We start from the raw sequence: 13,415 nt of genomic DNA on the forward strand, positions 1-13,415 counted from the left end.
CCCTGAGAGCCGCGGGGCTGGGTCCCCCCACTCGGCCCCGCCGTCCCCCGTGGGGCGGAGGCACAGCGTGCCCCCGCGGCCGAGGTGGGAGCCCGCGCGGCCGGGGCTTTCATCTGCGGCGGGCCTGTCGCCGTGCCAGCCGCGGGCAGCCCGTGCCTTTGATGTGCCACTGAAGCGGCATTGTCCGCGCCCCGCTGGCACCATCGCGGCCGGGAGGACCAGGGGGAGCGCGGGCACGGAGCCGCTCCTGCCCCTAATGGGGACGAGTATCCGCAGGACTCGAAATAGGGATGGGGACAGGGGCACCTGCTGCACTTACTGGGGGCAGAGATTTGAGCACGGGCACCCCCTGTTCCCCAGAGGACATGAGGGCACGGACACCCCCTACCTCTAGCAAACACAGATCTCTGGACACAGGCACCCATCTCTGCCCCCTAGCAAAGATGGGCCGCCCACAAATGGACATGGGACCCAGGAACCTCAGTTCCTTTTACAGGGACAGAGTTGGGGGCATGGGCATCTGTTGCACCCCAAAGTGATGGAAATGCAGCTGCACTTTAACCAAAGGAGCTGAGGCTGGGCTCCTGAGCACAGGAGGGTGGCAACTGGGGCAAGGCAGTGGCATCCCAAAATGTGGTGCCAGTGCCCAGCCGAGCGGGGGGCACTTAGCAGACTGTCCCGCTGGGCCGGTGAGTGTTGCCCTCCCATCCCTGGGGCCAAAGCTGCCCCCAACCCGGGCCCGCTGCTGAAAAAGAGAACAAGCAAGAAGGACAGCCGGTGACACGGTCCCACCTGCCCCGGCCGGGGCACGTCTTCCTGCCTGCACCCTGCACAGGACAGGGCATACTGCGGCGGGGGCATCGGAGGGGTATCCCCCCTTAGGCGGGGCGATCTGTTCAGCCAGGCTTGGGCTGGCACAGGGAGCGGGGACCCCTCCCCGGACACCCGCGCCTTCCCTTCCCCCGCCTGGTGCGCTCGGCCGCTCTCGGCCCGCTGCCGCCTTTGAAACCGCCGGCGGGGCTCCCACGCCCAGCCCGGGCCCCCCGCGCCCGCAGCTGCCGGTGCGTTCCCACCCGCCCGGGGCCCGCAGCAGGGAGGGTGGCGCGGCCAGGGCTTGGCGTGAAAATGATCAAGGGCCGCGGGCAGCGCCGGAGCGCAGCGCCCGTCTGATGCTGCCCGCCCGGAGGCCTCGTCGAACAAAGGCGGCATTGAGGCCCCGGCTGCGCCCCCCCCGCGCCCCCCGCCCCGAGCTGGCATCTTGGCGCGACATTAATGAACTCGCCTGTTTGTGCTCCCCCGGCCCCTCTCTCCTCCCACCGCCCGGGGGGCACCGTATATATCCATCCCTCCTTGCCTGCCTCGGGCATTTCGGGGGTTCCCCCCGCCTGCCCCCCTTTGCCCGCCCGGGGATGGAGCAAAAAGGGAAGAGGACACGGGACGGTCTTCTCGGGGTCCGGCTGGTCCCCCCCGTGCTTCTGCTGCCGCTGCTGCAGCTGGTGGGGGGGGCTCCCGTGGGCCAGAGGCTGTACCCCATGCCGGCCAGCATCCTGCAAGGTCAGTGGGGCACAGGGACGGGGGTCTCTTTGCGGGAGAGTCTGGCGGCAGATGGGGTAGCTGTAGAAGATGGGACCCTTGGGTTCACTCTCAGGTAGGGTGGCAGCACAAGCAGGATGGCCAGGTCCTTGTCAAAACCCCCTAAAACCCGGGGCATGTCTGTGCTGCCTGGACTGAGCGTCAAGTGCTGCCAGTGGCACTAGGGGACACAGGGGGTGCAGGGAGTGCTGTGGTTTATGCCCTGCAGCACCAGCGCTGTGCCACTTCCAGGGCACAATCTGCCAGGGCATGGAAGGTGGCTCTGCATGGGTACAGGTGGTCACAGATAGGGGCACACGGGGGCACGCACACATAGGACAGGCACAGGACTGCAAACACATGGGCACTTGCAGGAACATGCAGACACGGGCACACGGACCCTGGTACAACAAGTGTGCACTCAAAAGTGTGCACAGAGGTACACGTGAGCACACCTGCCTGGGCTCGCACCCTGTCTCCATGTAAAACAGGAACACAGAGACCTGGGCAAACACCCAGGTGTGCGTGTGCCAGCTCCAGCAGTGAGGCGACACTGGTGGCTGTCACTGTAGGCAGAGGGTGACAGGCCATGCCCAGCCTGACACCTGCTGTGGCAATACCAGGGCGCAGGCACCAGGCGGGCTGGGGACACCCCGTGGCTGGGTGGGGGGCAGCAGTGGGGGCTCTGGGGGTCTGAGCCCCCTGTGTGCACCCACCAGCGCTGTCAAGCCGGGGGACGCTGGTGCTGGAGGCGGCCCTGAGGAGCGCCCTGCTGGCCCTGGAGCGGGCGCTGTCCGAGCAGCAGCGGCAGCGCGGCGCCTGCGGGCTCTGTGCCCCCTGCCTCTTCCCACCCTGTGCCAACAGCACCGGCCGCTGCCCACGTGAGTCATGACTCCATTGCCCCCACTGCCCTGCCCTGTCCCCAGGAGACCCTACCCAAACAGGAGTCAGGATCCCCAGCCAAATGCAGCCCAAGGGTCCTATCCAAACACCAGCCCATGCCCAGAAGATCCTACCAAAACCTGCATCCATGCCTGGAGACTCTACCCTAATATTTGGATGCCTACATAATCCCCTAGAAATCCTACCAAAATGATACCCCAAGATTTTACCCAAACCATACTCATCCCCTATAGGCTTAATTTACAGGCTTTTACCAAAACAGCACCCTGACTCCTGAAATATATCCCTAACTGCTAATGAGCCTGCCCAAGCAGTTCCCATTGTATCTAAATCTTACCCAATCACCTGGAGCCCTATCCAAATCATTTTCTGATCCCTTGTGAACTTTTCACATATTCACCCCAAAAACGTACCCCAGTACCCAGAAGACCCTACCAAAACATGCTGACTCCACAGCCTATCATGCTCCCTTCCCATCCATCCCAAAGCAGAGACGGGGTTGGCCTGGGCAGAGGAGCACAGGGAGGACACGGCGATGCCCACAGCCCTGCTGTCCTTGCAGCGCCAGCTGTGCCTCCTGCCATGCCCCCCAGCTGCCAGGCCCTGCTGGATGCCCAGGCACTGCCCGAGCTGCCCCAGCGCAACCGGGCGCTGAGCCAGGCCTGTGCCCCCTACCAGCGCCTGTGCCCCCCCGAGGGCGCCCTGCACACCTGCGCCCCGCTCAGCGCCCAGCTCTGCCAACGCCGCCTCCAGGAGTGCCGTGAGTGGGCACCCGCACCCCCCGGCTCCTCCCAGACATGGGAGACCTTACAATAACAAATGGGGTATCCCCAGGGGATGCTTGGAAGGGATATGGGGTGCTGGGGTGACAGAGGGTGTTGGGATGGAGTGGGGAGATGGTGGAGGTGAGGGTATGGTAGAGTGGTAAGGGATCTCTGGTGGGATGGAAGGCTGGGAGATGGATCTGGGAAGGAAATTGGAGATTTCGGGGATGGAGGTATTTGGAGCGATGAGCAAATTGGGCTGGGCTGGGACACTGAGGGGCAATGAGCAATCAGCGGCGGGAGAAGTGGGCAAGGGGAGGTGGGGATACTGAGTCACTGGGGGTGATGAGCACTCCCTGGGGTGGTACAAGGATGTTTGTTCGGGCTGATGGGGGTCTGGGGGCGCGGAAGGGAACTGGAGCTTGAGGACAGCAGGACTGTGGTGGTGACATCGGGGGGGAGTGTCCCCACATGCCATGACAGCCTGTCCCTGCAGAGACGGTGGCCGCAGCCCCGAGTCCTGACGCAGCAGCGGAGGCGACAATGCCAGGTGAGCCGGGGCGGCCCCGCCGTGCCCACGCCGCCCCCCCAGCACGCCGGGGGCGCCCCCGGCTGCCTGCTGGGCCGGGGGGCAGAGGTTAGCGTCGGCAGCTGCCGGGCTGCGGGGTGCCCCCGGCCCTCCGCCCGCTCGCCTCCGTGAGCACGATGAGGCTTGACAGCGCGCCCGACGCGCCTCGTGTCCCGCCACCCCCTCCACCTGCCGCGGCCGTCCCCGGCCACCCGAGCCCACCTGGGAGACGCGGTGTCCAGCAGCCGGCCAGCAGGACGCTCCCCTCATCGCGACTCTGTCCCCCAGGGAGCTGCGGGCGCCGCGGGGTCCCGCAAGCCAACGGCACAGCCCCCCGGGGCCGGATCATGGGCGGCAGCGTGGCCCCGCGGGGCGCCTGGCCCTGGCTGGTGTCGGTGCGGCTGCACGGGGAGCTGATGTGCGGAGGGGTGCTCGTGGGGCGCTCCTGGGTCCTCACGGCGGCACACTGCTTTGGCGGGTACGGTGCGGGCATGGCAGTGCGGGGATGATGCCCTGCGGAGGCGGGCACGGGGAGGCACCATCACCCCTGCAACCGGCTGCCTCCCACCCCGCCAGGAACCGGAACGAGCTGGCCTGGACAGTGGTGGTGGGCGACCACGAGCTGGGCAAGCCGGGAGCGGGCAAGCGGGCAGTGCCCATCCGGCGCATCCTGCCTCACCCTAAGGTCGGTGGAGCTGGGTCCCACCCCCACCTCGCAGTGCATGCCCCAGGGGCCCACACCGACATCCCCACACCGACATCGACACACCTCCTTCCAGTTTAACCCCAAGACGTTCCACGGGGACCTGGCGCTGCTGGAGCTGGCAGTGCCGCTGGCGCCGTCACCCACCGTCAGCCCCGTGTGCCTTCCCAGCGGCTCCGAGGAGCCCAGCCCCGGCACCCCCTGCTACATCGCGGGCTGGGGCTCCCTCTATGAAGGTAAGAGACTCCGTGGGGTGTTCCCCTCTGTGCCCTCTCTGGTGCCCAGCCCAGCGCACCCAGGCAGGGCAGGGGGATGTGAAAGAGAGGGAGATGTCAGGACACAGAGCACCCCATAATGGGTGCCTTGCCTGGCAGAGGGACCAGCAGCCGACGTGGTGATGGAGGCACAGGTGCCCCTGCTCAGCCAGGAGACGTGCCGAGGTGCCCTGGGCAAGGAGCTTCTCACCAGTGCCATGTTCTGTGCTGGGTATTTGTCTGGAGGCATCGACTCCTGCCAGGTAACACCGTGCCTGAGGGACTAACAGCATCTCAAAAATCCCTCACTCAGTGCTGGGCACGTACACAGCCCGTCAGTATGGCTGGGGTCCCAGCCCAGCCTGGTGCACCGGCATTTCCCCCGCAGGGTGACTCAGGGGGGCCGCTGGCATGTGAGGACCCCACTTCGCACCACTTTGTCCTCTACGGCATCACGTCGTGGGGTGATGGCTGCGGCGAGCAGGGCAAACCAGGAGTCTACACGCGTGTCACCGCCTTCACGGACTGGCTGAGTCTCCAGATGGACTGTGAGTGCTCCTGGCTGCACTGCAGGGGGCTCGGAGATGCCCAGGGGATTTTCAGCACTCATGGCAGCGCCGGTTCTCTCACAGCTGCCCCTGGCAGCCGAGAGCCGAGCTGCTTCGACCTGCTGGCCGTGGCACAGCTGCCCCCCGAGCAGCAGCCCCCGGAGCGCGCCCGCCTCTGCGCCTTCTACGCCGGCTCCTGTCGGGCTCCTCAGGGCAAGGCCACCTGTGCCCGTCTGGCTGAGGACACCTGCCATGCCAGGACGAGGCGATGTGGTGAGCTGGGGGCTGTGCCAGGGCTAGGGTGTAGGGAGGGACCCCATTTCTGGCATGGGGCCAGGGTCACGTCTCTCCCTCTACGCCCACAGAGCTGCACTCCTATGCCCAGACCTTGGTGGATCTCTTGCACCAGGCTGGGGACTTCATCCGAAACCAGTTTGACTTCTCCTTCCTCACCCGCACTCTGCCCCAGCTCCTGGGCAAGATCTACAGGCACTTCTTCCCTCCCCGTGTCCGCAGGGATGCCCCAGGTACTGTCCCAGGCTGGACCACCCCATGCCCCCTTGGGGTCCCCTCAGTCTCCCCTGTGCTGGTTCTTGGAGCACCAGCAGCCTGCCCTGGCTTCCCAACAGGGCTCCTCTATCCTTTGTCCTGTCCTTTTCTTGTCCCCACAGGCCTGGCTGTGGCAGGGTCCCAATCCAGCCCCACAGCAGTGGGACCCCAGAGACCCCTCAGGAGGTGAGGCATGGTGGGCCACAGGCTGAGGGGCTGAAGAGATGGTGGTGGGCACTGACGTGGCATTTTGGGGACAGCCTGGGATCCTGTTCCTGCTGCTGCGAGGGCACTCCCCCAGGGTGCCGAGGTGGGGTGCAGAGGGTGGCACTGCCCACCCAGTCTGAGCTCATCCCATTGTGCTTCCAGGTGGGGGGGCAGGCGGCTGCCCCCCTTTGCAGAGCTTTTTGGGGTAGTGGGACCCCAGCTGCAGGACTGGGTGGAGGCCCTGAAGACTGTGGCAGGGGGCAGCCACCTGGTGACAGCACGGGACAGGGAGCAGCTCTCCGGGGAGATGCAGCTCTTCCTGCAGGTATGTGGGGAGGGACAGGCTGGGGGACCCCTGTCCTCTTGTGACTGGGCCACCAGGGACCAAACCCCTTCAGTTCCCCTGTGTCCCCTCCTGGCATTCCTTGGGTCCATTGTCCTCTGTGCAGCTGCAGAAGTGGCATCTCTCACTTTGCCACCAGAGAATGGGCATCTCACCCTCCCCAAATAAACCAGTGCTCCGAGTCCAGCCAGTGCAGAGCCAGCCATGGCTCTGGCCCTGCAGCTTAGGGTCTGACCCAACACAGCCACAAAGCACTTACATGTCACCAGTGCCCTGTCTGACACCAGCACACCCATGCCCTGCACTCTGCCCCCGTGCACGTGGCTGTGCCCAACGGTGCCCTGTGGGTGCCCCATCACCCATCCTGTCCCACTCTTCCCTTCGTCAGGGTGAGGATGTGGTGGAGGAGATGGTGGCACAGGGACGAGCCTTCGTCACCCAGCTGCGGGCAGAGTTGGACTTTGGCACCACCCTGGAAGCCATGGAGCCACAATGGGCATCTGGAGAGCTGGCAGGGACCCCTGTGCCAAGCCACGAACCCCGTGAGCCTGGAGGGACTGGGGGCAATGGGGCAGCAGGGTGTCCATCCACCCACCGGCTCTGTGCCCAGCCAGTGTTGCTGGCGTTTTACACCTCTCTCGGTGGCAGGGAGGGAGAAACGGGAGCTGCCCACGGAGCTGCCCAGGGTGGAGGAGGAAGAGGAGGAGGAGGGAGCCATGGGCAGAGGTAAGCTCTCACAGATACCACGGGGTGCAAGGTATCACCATGGGAACGGTGACAAGCCCAGCCTTGCGCCCCTGTCTCAGGGCTGTCCCATTTCAGTGGGACAGTCTTTGCCATATTCCCCCCCTCTGCCCGTGCCCCCCTGGTGTCCCCAGAGCAAGGGTGCTCCTCCCTGAGGTGGGCAGCAGAACGGTGCCCCCACCATTGACCCCTGATGTCCCCTCCATGTCTGTGCTGCCTGTCTGGGGGTGCAGCCTGCCCTGGCCTCAACGCGTCGGCGGCGCAGGTGGGCGCGGTGCGGGACCTGTACGCCTGGGTGCTGCGCGTGCCCGAGGCACAGCTGGCCATGACCTTCCAAGAGGTGAGTGCCACACACCCTGGCAGCCAGGCAGTGCCATCCCCCCAGGCAGTGCCACTGTTCCGCTCTGCCCGTGGCTCCCCTGGCCCTCATGGTGCTGTTGTCTCCCCACAGATCCTGGTGGACCTGGGCTCCAAAAACACCAAGGGACTGTACCGGGCACAGGTTCGGGCCACTGTGGGGGGCCGCCCCACGGCCTTCACTGGCCTTGTGGGGCTGGACAGTGACACACTGGCCCGTAGCATGCCTGGCCTCGTCGCTCTGGCACTTGAAGCGCTGAAAACCTAAAGGGGCAGTGTGCTGGCATGGGGAAAGGGCACTGGGGCAGGTGTCCCTTGTGTCCTTCAAACTCACTCCACTCCCAGTCTTAGGCTCTTCCACCCCTTTCTCCCCAGTTGTACCTCAGTCTCTCTTCCTACCCGCACTTCCTTACTTCTCCAGGGCAACAGGGCCCTGGTGGGTACCTGAGGCATCTCATCCAGGAATCACAGTCCTCCTCGCCCCTGGAACCCCCACCTTGGCAAGCCCACCCTCACCCCATCTTCCCCAGAAGCACCTGAGCTGTTATTTATTTGTACAGAGAAGTTTTATTTTTCAATAAAGAAGGGCTCTATTTTCCAGTAGCTGGTGAATGTGAAGCAAGTGCTGTGCCAGACAGTGCTGGTGAACTGGGTGACAGTGGAGGCACTTTTCAGGGGCCCCTCCCTATCCCTCTTGTACTGTGAAGTGATGCCTCCAGCCTTGGTTCCTGCTATGCCCACCCTGGCAGATACCCCCCAGCCCCTTCCCCAGGGGTCAGACACCCTCCTGTCCTTGCAGCACCCATAGCACAGCTCTGGTGCTCATCCTGGTGACACCCTCCAGGACCCATATGAAACCTCCCGATGCAGGGGCCGAGTGCGCCCGGGATCAGTGGTCAGTGGTGGGTGCCAGCCTTGGGCTTGGGCATCAGTGGGGATTGTGCTGTGGGGACCCTGCCACTCCGAGCAGCATCACTGGGACTGCTGAGCAGCAGGGCAGGGATGGCTGCTCCGTGTGCCCAGCAGTGCCTGTGCTGCAGTGCCCAGGCTCAGGGTGACACCGTGGGGCCAGCAGGGGCAGCTGTGCCTGCCCATCTCCCCTTCCCTGCACGTGGGGAGCCGGAAGAGAGGGGCTGGAGCAGCTCTCTGGTGCCGGCACCCTTCCCCCTCAGCACCTGGCACCATCCATCTCCCAGCCCTCCGGCAGCCGGACATCCGCTCAGCCAGGCCAGGCAGGGGAGCAGCCAGGGCCTGGCACGGCGTGAGGGCACCGCGGGCACGGCATGGGGAGCCTGCTGCAGCAGCTGGCCCTGCTCGGGGCACTGATGCTGTCGGGTGAGCAGGGGCTGGGTCATGGGGTGCCCTGTTGCTCTGCTGCATGGGGTGCCCAGGGGGTTATGGGCCCCCTTGATGGGGTTGGTGGGGGATGATGGCGGCAGGGTCCAAACTGGGCACCAGGGTCCCCAGGGCTGCATTTTGGGTATTACCTGGCAGAGTCTGCTCATGGCGTGTACTTTGTGCTTCTTTCCTGGCTGTGCCTCCCACAGCCATGTCCCTACCCTGGCTATGTGCTGTCAGTGCACCATGTCATTGTGTCCATGTGTCCCTGTGTCTGTCTGTGCCGAATCTATCACCACGTGTCCCTGCACACTCTGGGTCTGTGTCCATGAGTCCACGTGTGTTCTGTGTGTACAGCCCCTATGGGCACAGCTCCACCATGTCTATATCCAAACATCTCGTGTCTGTGTCCCTCTCTGTGCTGGGTTTGTGTCTGTGTGTCCCTCTGTGTCTGTGCCCACGTCCTTGTCCCGTGTGACCATGTGTGACCATGTGCTCCCGCGTGTCTGTCATTCCTGCACGTCCATGTCTGTTCTCCCATGCAGCACAGGCATGCAGTGTCCTGGCCTGTTCTTCTCCCCTCTATTCTTACACCACCCTGCCCCTGCTGAGCATCCCTAGGGCCCAGTAACCCCTGAGCCCCCTGGTTTGCCTGACCCCACACCCCCAGGTGGGCTCTGTGTGAACCACGAGGAGCGGCTCATCCACCACCTCTTTGAGGAGAAGGGCTATGACAAAGAGCTGCGCCCTGTGGTCTCCACTGATGAGGTTGTGGACGTCTACCTGGCCCTCACCCTCTCCAACCTAATCTCACTGGTGAGCTCCGGTGCGCAGGGCCCACTGTGGGGTGTCCCCCAGCCATGCCTCACCCCTAGGGCTGATTGCATGGTGGGGAACCCTGAGGCTGCTGTCCCAGCCCTGGCTGGTGAGGGTTGGGGGTTCTGGGCTGGAGGGACACCCTGGCATCTCACTGCCCCATGTTGCTGTTTGCAGAAAGAGGTGGACGAGACGCTCACCACCAACGTATGGCTTGAGCACGTGAGTAGGGACAGGTGCCACAGCATCAGTTGTGCCACCATGGGGTGGCCCAGCATGGTGAGGGGGTGACCTGAGGATCCTCCCCTCCAGGGCTGGACCGATTACCGCCTGCAGTGGAACAAGTCTGAGTTTGGGGGCGTTGAGGTGCTCCGCCTGCCGCCAGATATGCTGTGGCTGCCAGAGATAGTCCTGGAGAACAAGTGAGCTGTGCCTTAATTTCCCCTCCCAATCCTTCTGAACTGTTCCTAGTGCATATCCAGGACTCCCCTGGCCCCTTCCCAGCCGTGCCATAACCTTGTGTCCCTGCTGGCACAGCAATGATGGGCTCTTCGAGGTTGCCTACTACTGCAACGTCCTCATCTACGACACGGGCTACGTCTACTGGCTGCCCCCCGCCATCTTCCGCAGCACCTGCCTCATCAACGTGGACTTCTTCCCCTTTGACTGGCAGAACTGCTCCCTCAGATTCAGGTGCTGCTGGCTGGGTCAGGGCAGCAGTGTGGCTGTATCTTGCTGCTGCCAGCGCCTCCCCTTGCTGTTGAGGTGCAGCAAGGCGGGGGTCTGTAGGTGACTTGATGGCCTAAGTCCACCACGCTGGAGGTCAGGGTGGGTTGGGTGGTGGGTACCCAGCAGCCCCTCACTGTCTGACCCCCTGGCTGTGGTCCAGGTCGCTGGCATACAGTGCCCTGGAGATCAACATACACTTGAAGACAGACAGTGACCCAGACACAGGGAGGTCTTACCCAGTGGAGTGGATCATCATCGACCCCGAAGGCTTCACAGGTAATGGTGGTGCTCTCTGCCATGCCCTGTGGCAGTGGGACACCTGTAAAGGTCAGGGACAGGGGGGCATTCTGGAGTGGGTGCACACTGCCATGGAGAAACTTCACTACCTGGGGCTTTGGCATCCTGGCACTCATTCCATTTGGAATGCTCTCCACACCCTGAGGGGGGAGATGGTGCTAGGGGACCTGGTGAGGACAGCCATGGCCGGTGTCCCCCATGCCGTGTGCTGTCCCCTGTGCCCTGGCAGAGAATGGAGAATGGGAAATCATCCACCGCCCAGCCCGCAAGAACATCTACCCTGACATCCCCCCGGACACCAGTGAGCACCAGGACATCACTTTCTACCTCATCATCAAACGCAAGCCGCTCTTCTACGTCATCAACATCGTCATACCCTGCATCCTCATCGCCTTCATGGTCATCCTCGTCTTCTACCTGCCCGCCGACAGTGAGTGAGCCCTGTGGCACTTGTGCCAGTAATAGGAGTCACATCCATGGGCACCTCTGTGTCCCACACCTGCACCAGGCAACACCCCAATGCCCAACATGAGGACATCCTAGAACTGGACTGTCCCATGTAGAACACCATCACCCCAGCCAGGCATCCTGGCAGAGATGCACTTGGGCACAGGATATCCAATATGGGACCCATAACAGAAAACCCCTTATGGGGCACTGTGTCGTGGGTCACGGGAAGGGCAGCCCTGGCACTGGGGACTCTGCTAGAGGTACCTGGGGCAAGGTTTGCCCTGAGCTTACCTGTTCTCCAGGTGGTGAGAAGATGACCCTGGTAATCTCAGTGCTCCTGGCCCAGTCTGTCTTCCTCCTGCTGATCTCCCAGCGCCTGCCTGCCACTTCCCATGCCATCCCCCTCATCGGCAAGTGAGTCCTGGGCACTACTGAGTGCAGAGGGGACATTGTGGAGTCCCTTGGTGCCAGCTCTGCCTGTGCCCAGTCCCTGCGGCAATGCCAGCTCCAAGACCATGCTCCCTCCCAGGTACCTGCTTTTTATCATGCTTCTGGTGACAGCTGTGGTAATCATCTCCGTCGTAGTCCTCAACTTCCACTTCCGCACCCCCAGCACGCACATCATGTCTGACTGGGTCAGAGAGGTGAGTAGGCTGTGGGCTGGGGTGGGCGCAATGTGGGGTGCAAGGGTCACACTGTACCCCACAGAGGGCATGGGACAGCAGGGCCCTGGCATTGCACTCCAGATGGAGTTTGTGGGCAGAAAGTGGGGACAAGGCAGCAACACACTGGGGAGGTGGCCAAGGGACATGACACTCCCTCCTGTGTCCCAGGTCTTCCTGGAGAGCCTGCCCCGGCTGCTGGGCATGGCACAGCCGAGCGAGAGCCCGCCGGGCGCCCCCTGCATCCGGCGCTGCAGCTCGGCCGGCTACATCGCCAAGGCAGAGGAATACTTCAGCGTCAAGTCCCGCAGCGAGCTCATGTTCGAGAAGCAGTCGGAGCGGCACGGGCTCACCAGCCGCATCACCCCGGCCCGTGAGCCGTGGCCCCTCGGCGGGGATAGGGGAAGGGTGGCGGGGCTGGGTCTCAGGGGCTGGCAGCCCTTTGGGGCCCATCTCACCACCCCCTCTCATCCTCAGGCTTGGTGCCCCTGGGCATGGACTCAGGCGAGGAGCAGCCCTATGAGCACCTCAAACCTGTCATCGACAATGCCAACTACATAGTCAAGCACATGAGGGATGAAAACAGCTACAATGAGGTGGGGACGTGGGCACTGGGAGGGCAGGGGAACTCCCTGTGCCCCCTGTGCCCCCGCACTGCCTGGCTCCTGGCTCTCTCCACAGGAGATCGACAACTGGAACTGCGTGGCCCGGACCCTGGACCGCCTGTGCTTCTTCCTCATCACCCCCACACTGGTGGTGGGCACCCTATGGATCTTCCTCATGGGCATCTACAACCACCCACCACCACTGCCCTTTGCCGGAGACCCCTACGACTACCGGGAGGAGAACAAGCGCTTCATCTAGGGGGCCGTGGGGATCCCATGTGCCAGCCTCTCCTCCACCTGTCTTGGTTTGGGAAAATAAAACTTCTTGAACTGGTGGCTGCCCTCGGTGTGCCCCAATGGGCATGATGCCCAACCTGAACACTGTGTGTGTCCTGGGGAGGGTGATGCCCACACAGGGAATGGGGCTGGGGAGGTGGAAAGAATGCCAGGACGCCAAAGTTGTTGGATGTCCTGAGTGTGGTGGACCCCAGCTGTGGCCAAAAGGGGTGTGGTGGTACTGGCCCTGCTGCCCCGGTGGGCTGGGCCCTTGGGGCAGGATGGGCTGGGGAAGGAGTTGGCCCCCCAGCATGGCACCATCCCCTGCAGACCCACTGCAGCTGGCAGAGATGCCATCAGTGCCCACATTTCTCCCCTGCCCCCATGATCCCCCATCTGGCCCCACAGTGTCCCCCCAGCACAGCCCATCCCACAGTGCAAGGCAGGGCCCCAGACAGGCGTCTCCTTCCCCAGCTCAGCAGTGGCATTTCAGGGCTCTGGTTTCAGGGGACACCTCTGATGTCCCCCAACTGGCAGTGGCCCAGGACAGCTGTCACATCCTCTCCACTGAGCCAGGAATCTCACCACATTCCCATGCCCCCATCCCCCTCTCTATGACCGTCCTACGCAAAGGGGCTGGAGGGATTTGAAGCCCTGAGGGGGCATCACTCCCCAGGCTGATGTGATGGGACTTGCCTGCCCCTTCCCCACCCTGTATTCTGGGGGCAGC

General features: G+C 63.6%; 2 protein-coding genes across 2 annotated transcripts; both read left to right on the plus strand.

Moving 5' to 3' along the window:
* The first annotated feature begins 1,409 nt into the window (after positions 1-1,409).
* On the plus strand, positions 1,410-7,780 carry PRSS56 (serine protease 56). The gene is made up of 17 exons (XM_058812512.1): positions 1,410-1,554; positions 2,292-2,453; positions 3,038-3,235; positions 3,736-3,789; positions 4,096-4,285; positions 4,384-4,492; positions 4,587-4,746; positions 4,885-5,027; positions 5,153-5,312; positions 5,397-5,585; positions 5,678-5,839; positions 5,984-6,047; positions 6,231-6,393; positions 6,800-6,953; positions 7,060-7,137; positions 7,389-7,495; positions 7,607-7,780. The coding sequence occupies exons 1-17, from the start codon at positions 1,410-1,412 to the stop codon at positions 7,778-7,780; spliced, it is 2,412 nt and encodes an 803-aa protein (XP_058668495.1).
* Positions 7,781-8,795: 1,015 nt separating this feature from the next.
* Positions 8,796-12,704, plus strand: CHRND (cholinergic receptor nicotinic delta subunit). Its single transcript, XM_058811862.1, is given in 14 exon segments — positions 8,796-8,842; positions 9,208-9,252; positions 9,254-9,344; positions 9,346-9,666; positions 9,844-9,888; positions 9,979-10,088; positions 10,204-10,359; positions 10,556-10,671; positions 10,922-11,122; positions 11,445-11,556; positions 11,672-11,786; positions 11,976-12,177; positions 12,282-12,400; positions 12,486-12,704. Coding segments are annotated over 14 exon segments (1,863 nt in total). The 3' UTR covers positions 12,669-12,704.
* Positions 12,705-13,415: the final 711 nt, after the last annotated feature.

The sequence above is a fragment of the Ammospiza caudacuta genome, chromosome 11 (assembly GCF_027887145.1).
Source record: "Ammospiza caudacuta isolate bAmmCau1 chromosome 11, bAmmCau1.pri, whole genome shotgun sequence".
NCBI lineage: Eukaryota > Metazoa > Chordata > Aves > Passeriformes > Passerellidae > Ammospiza > Ammospiza caudacuta.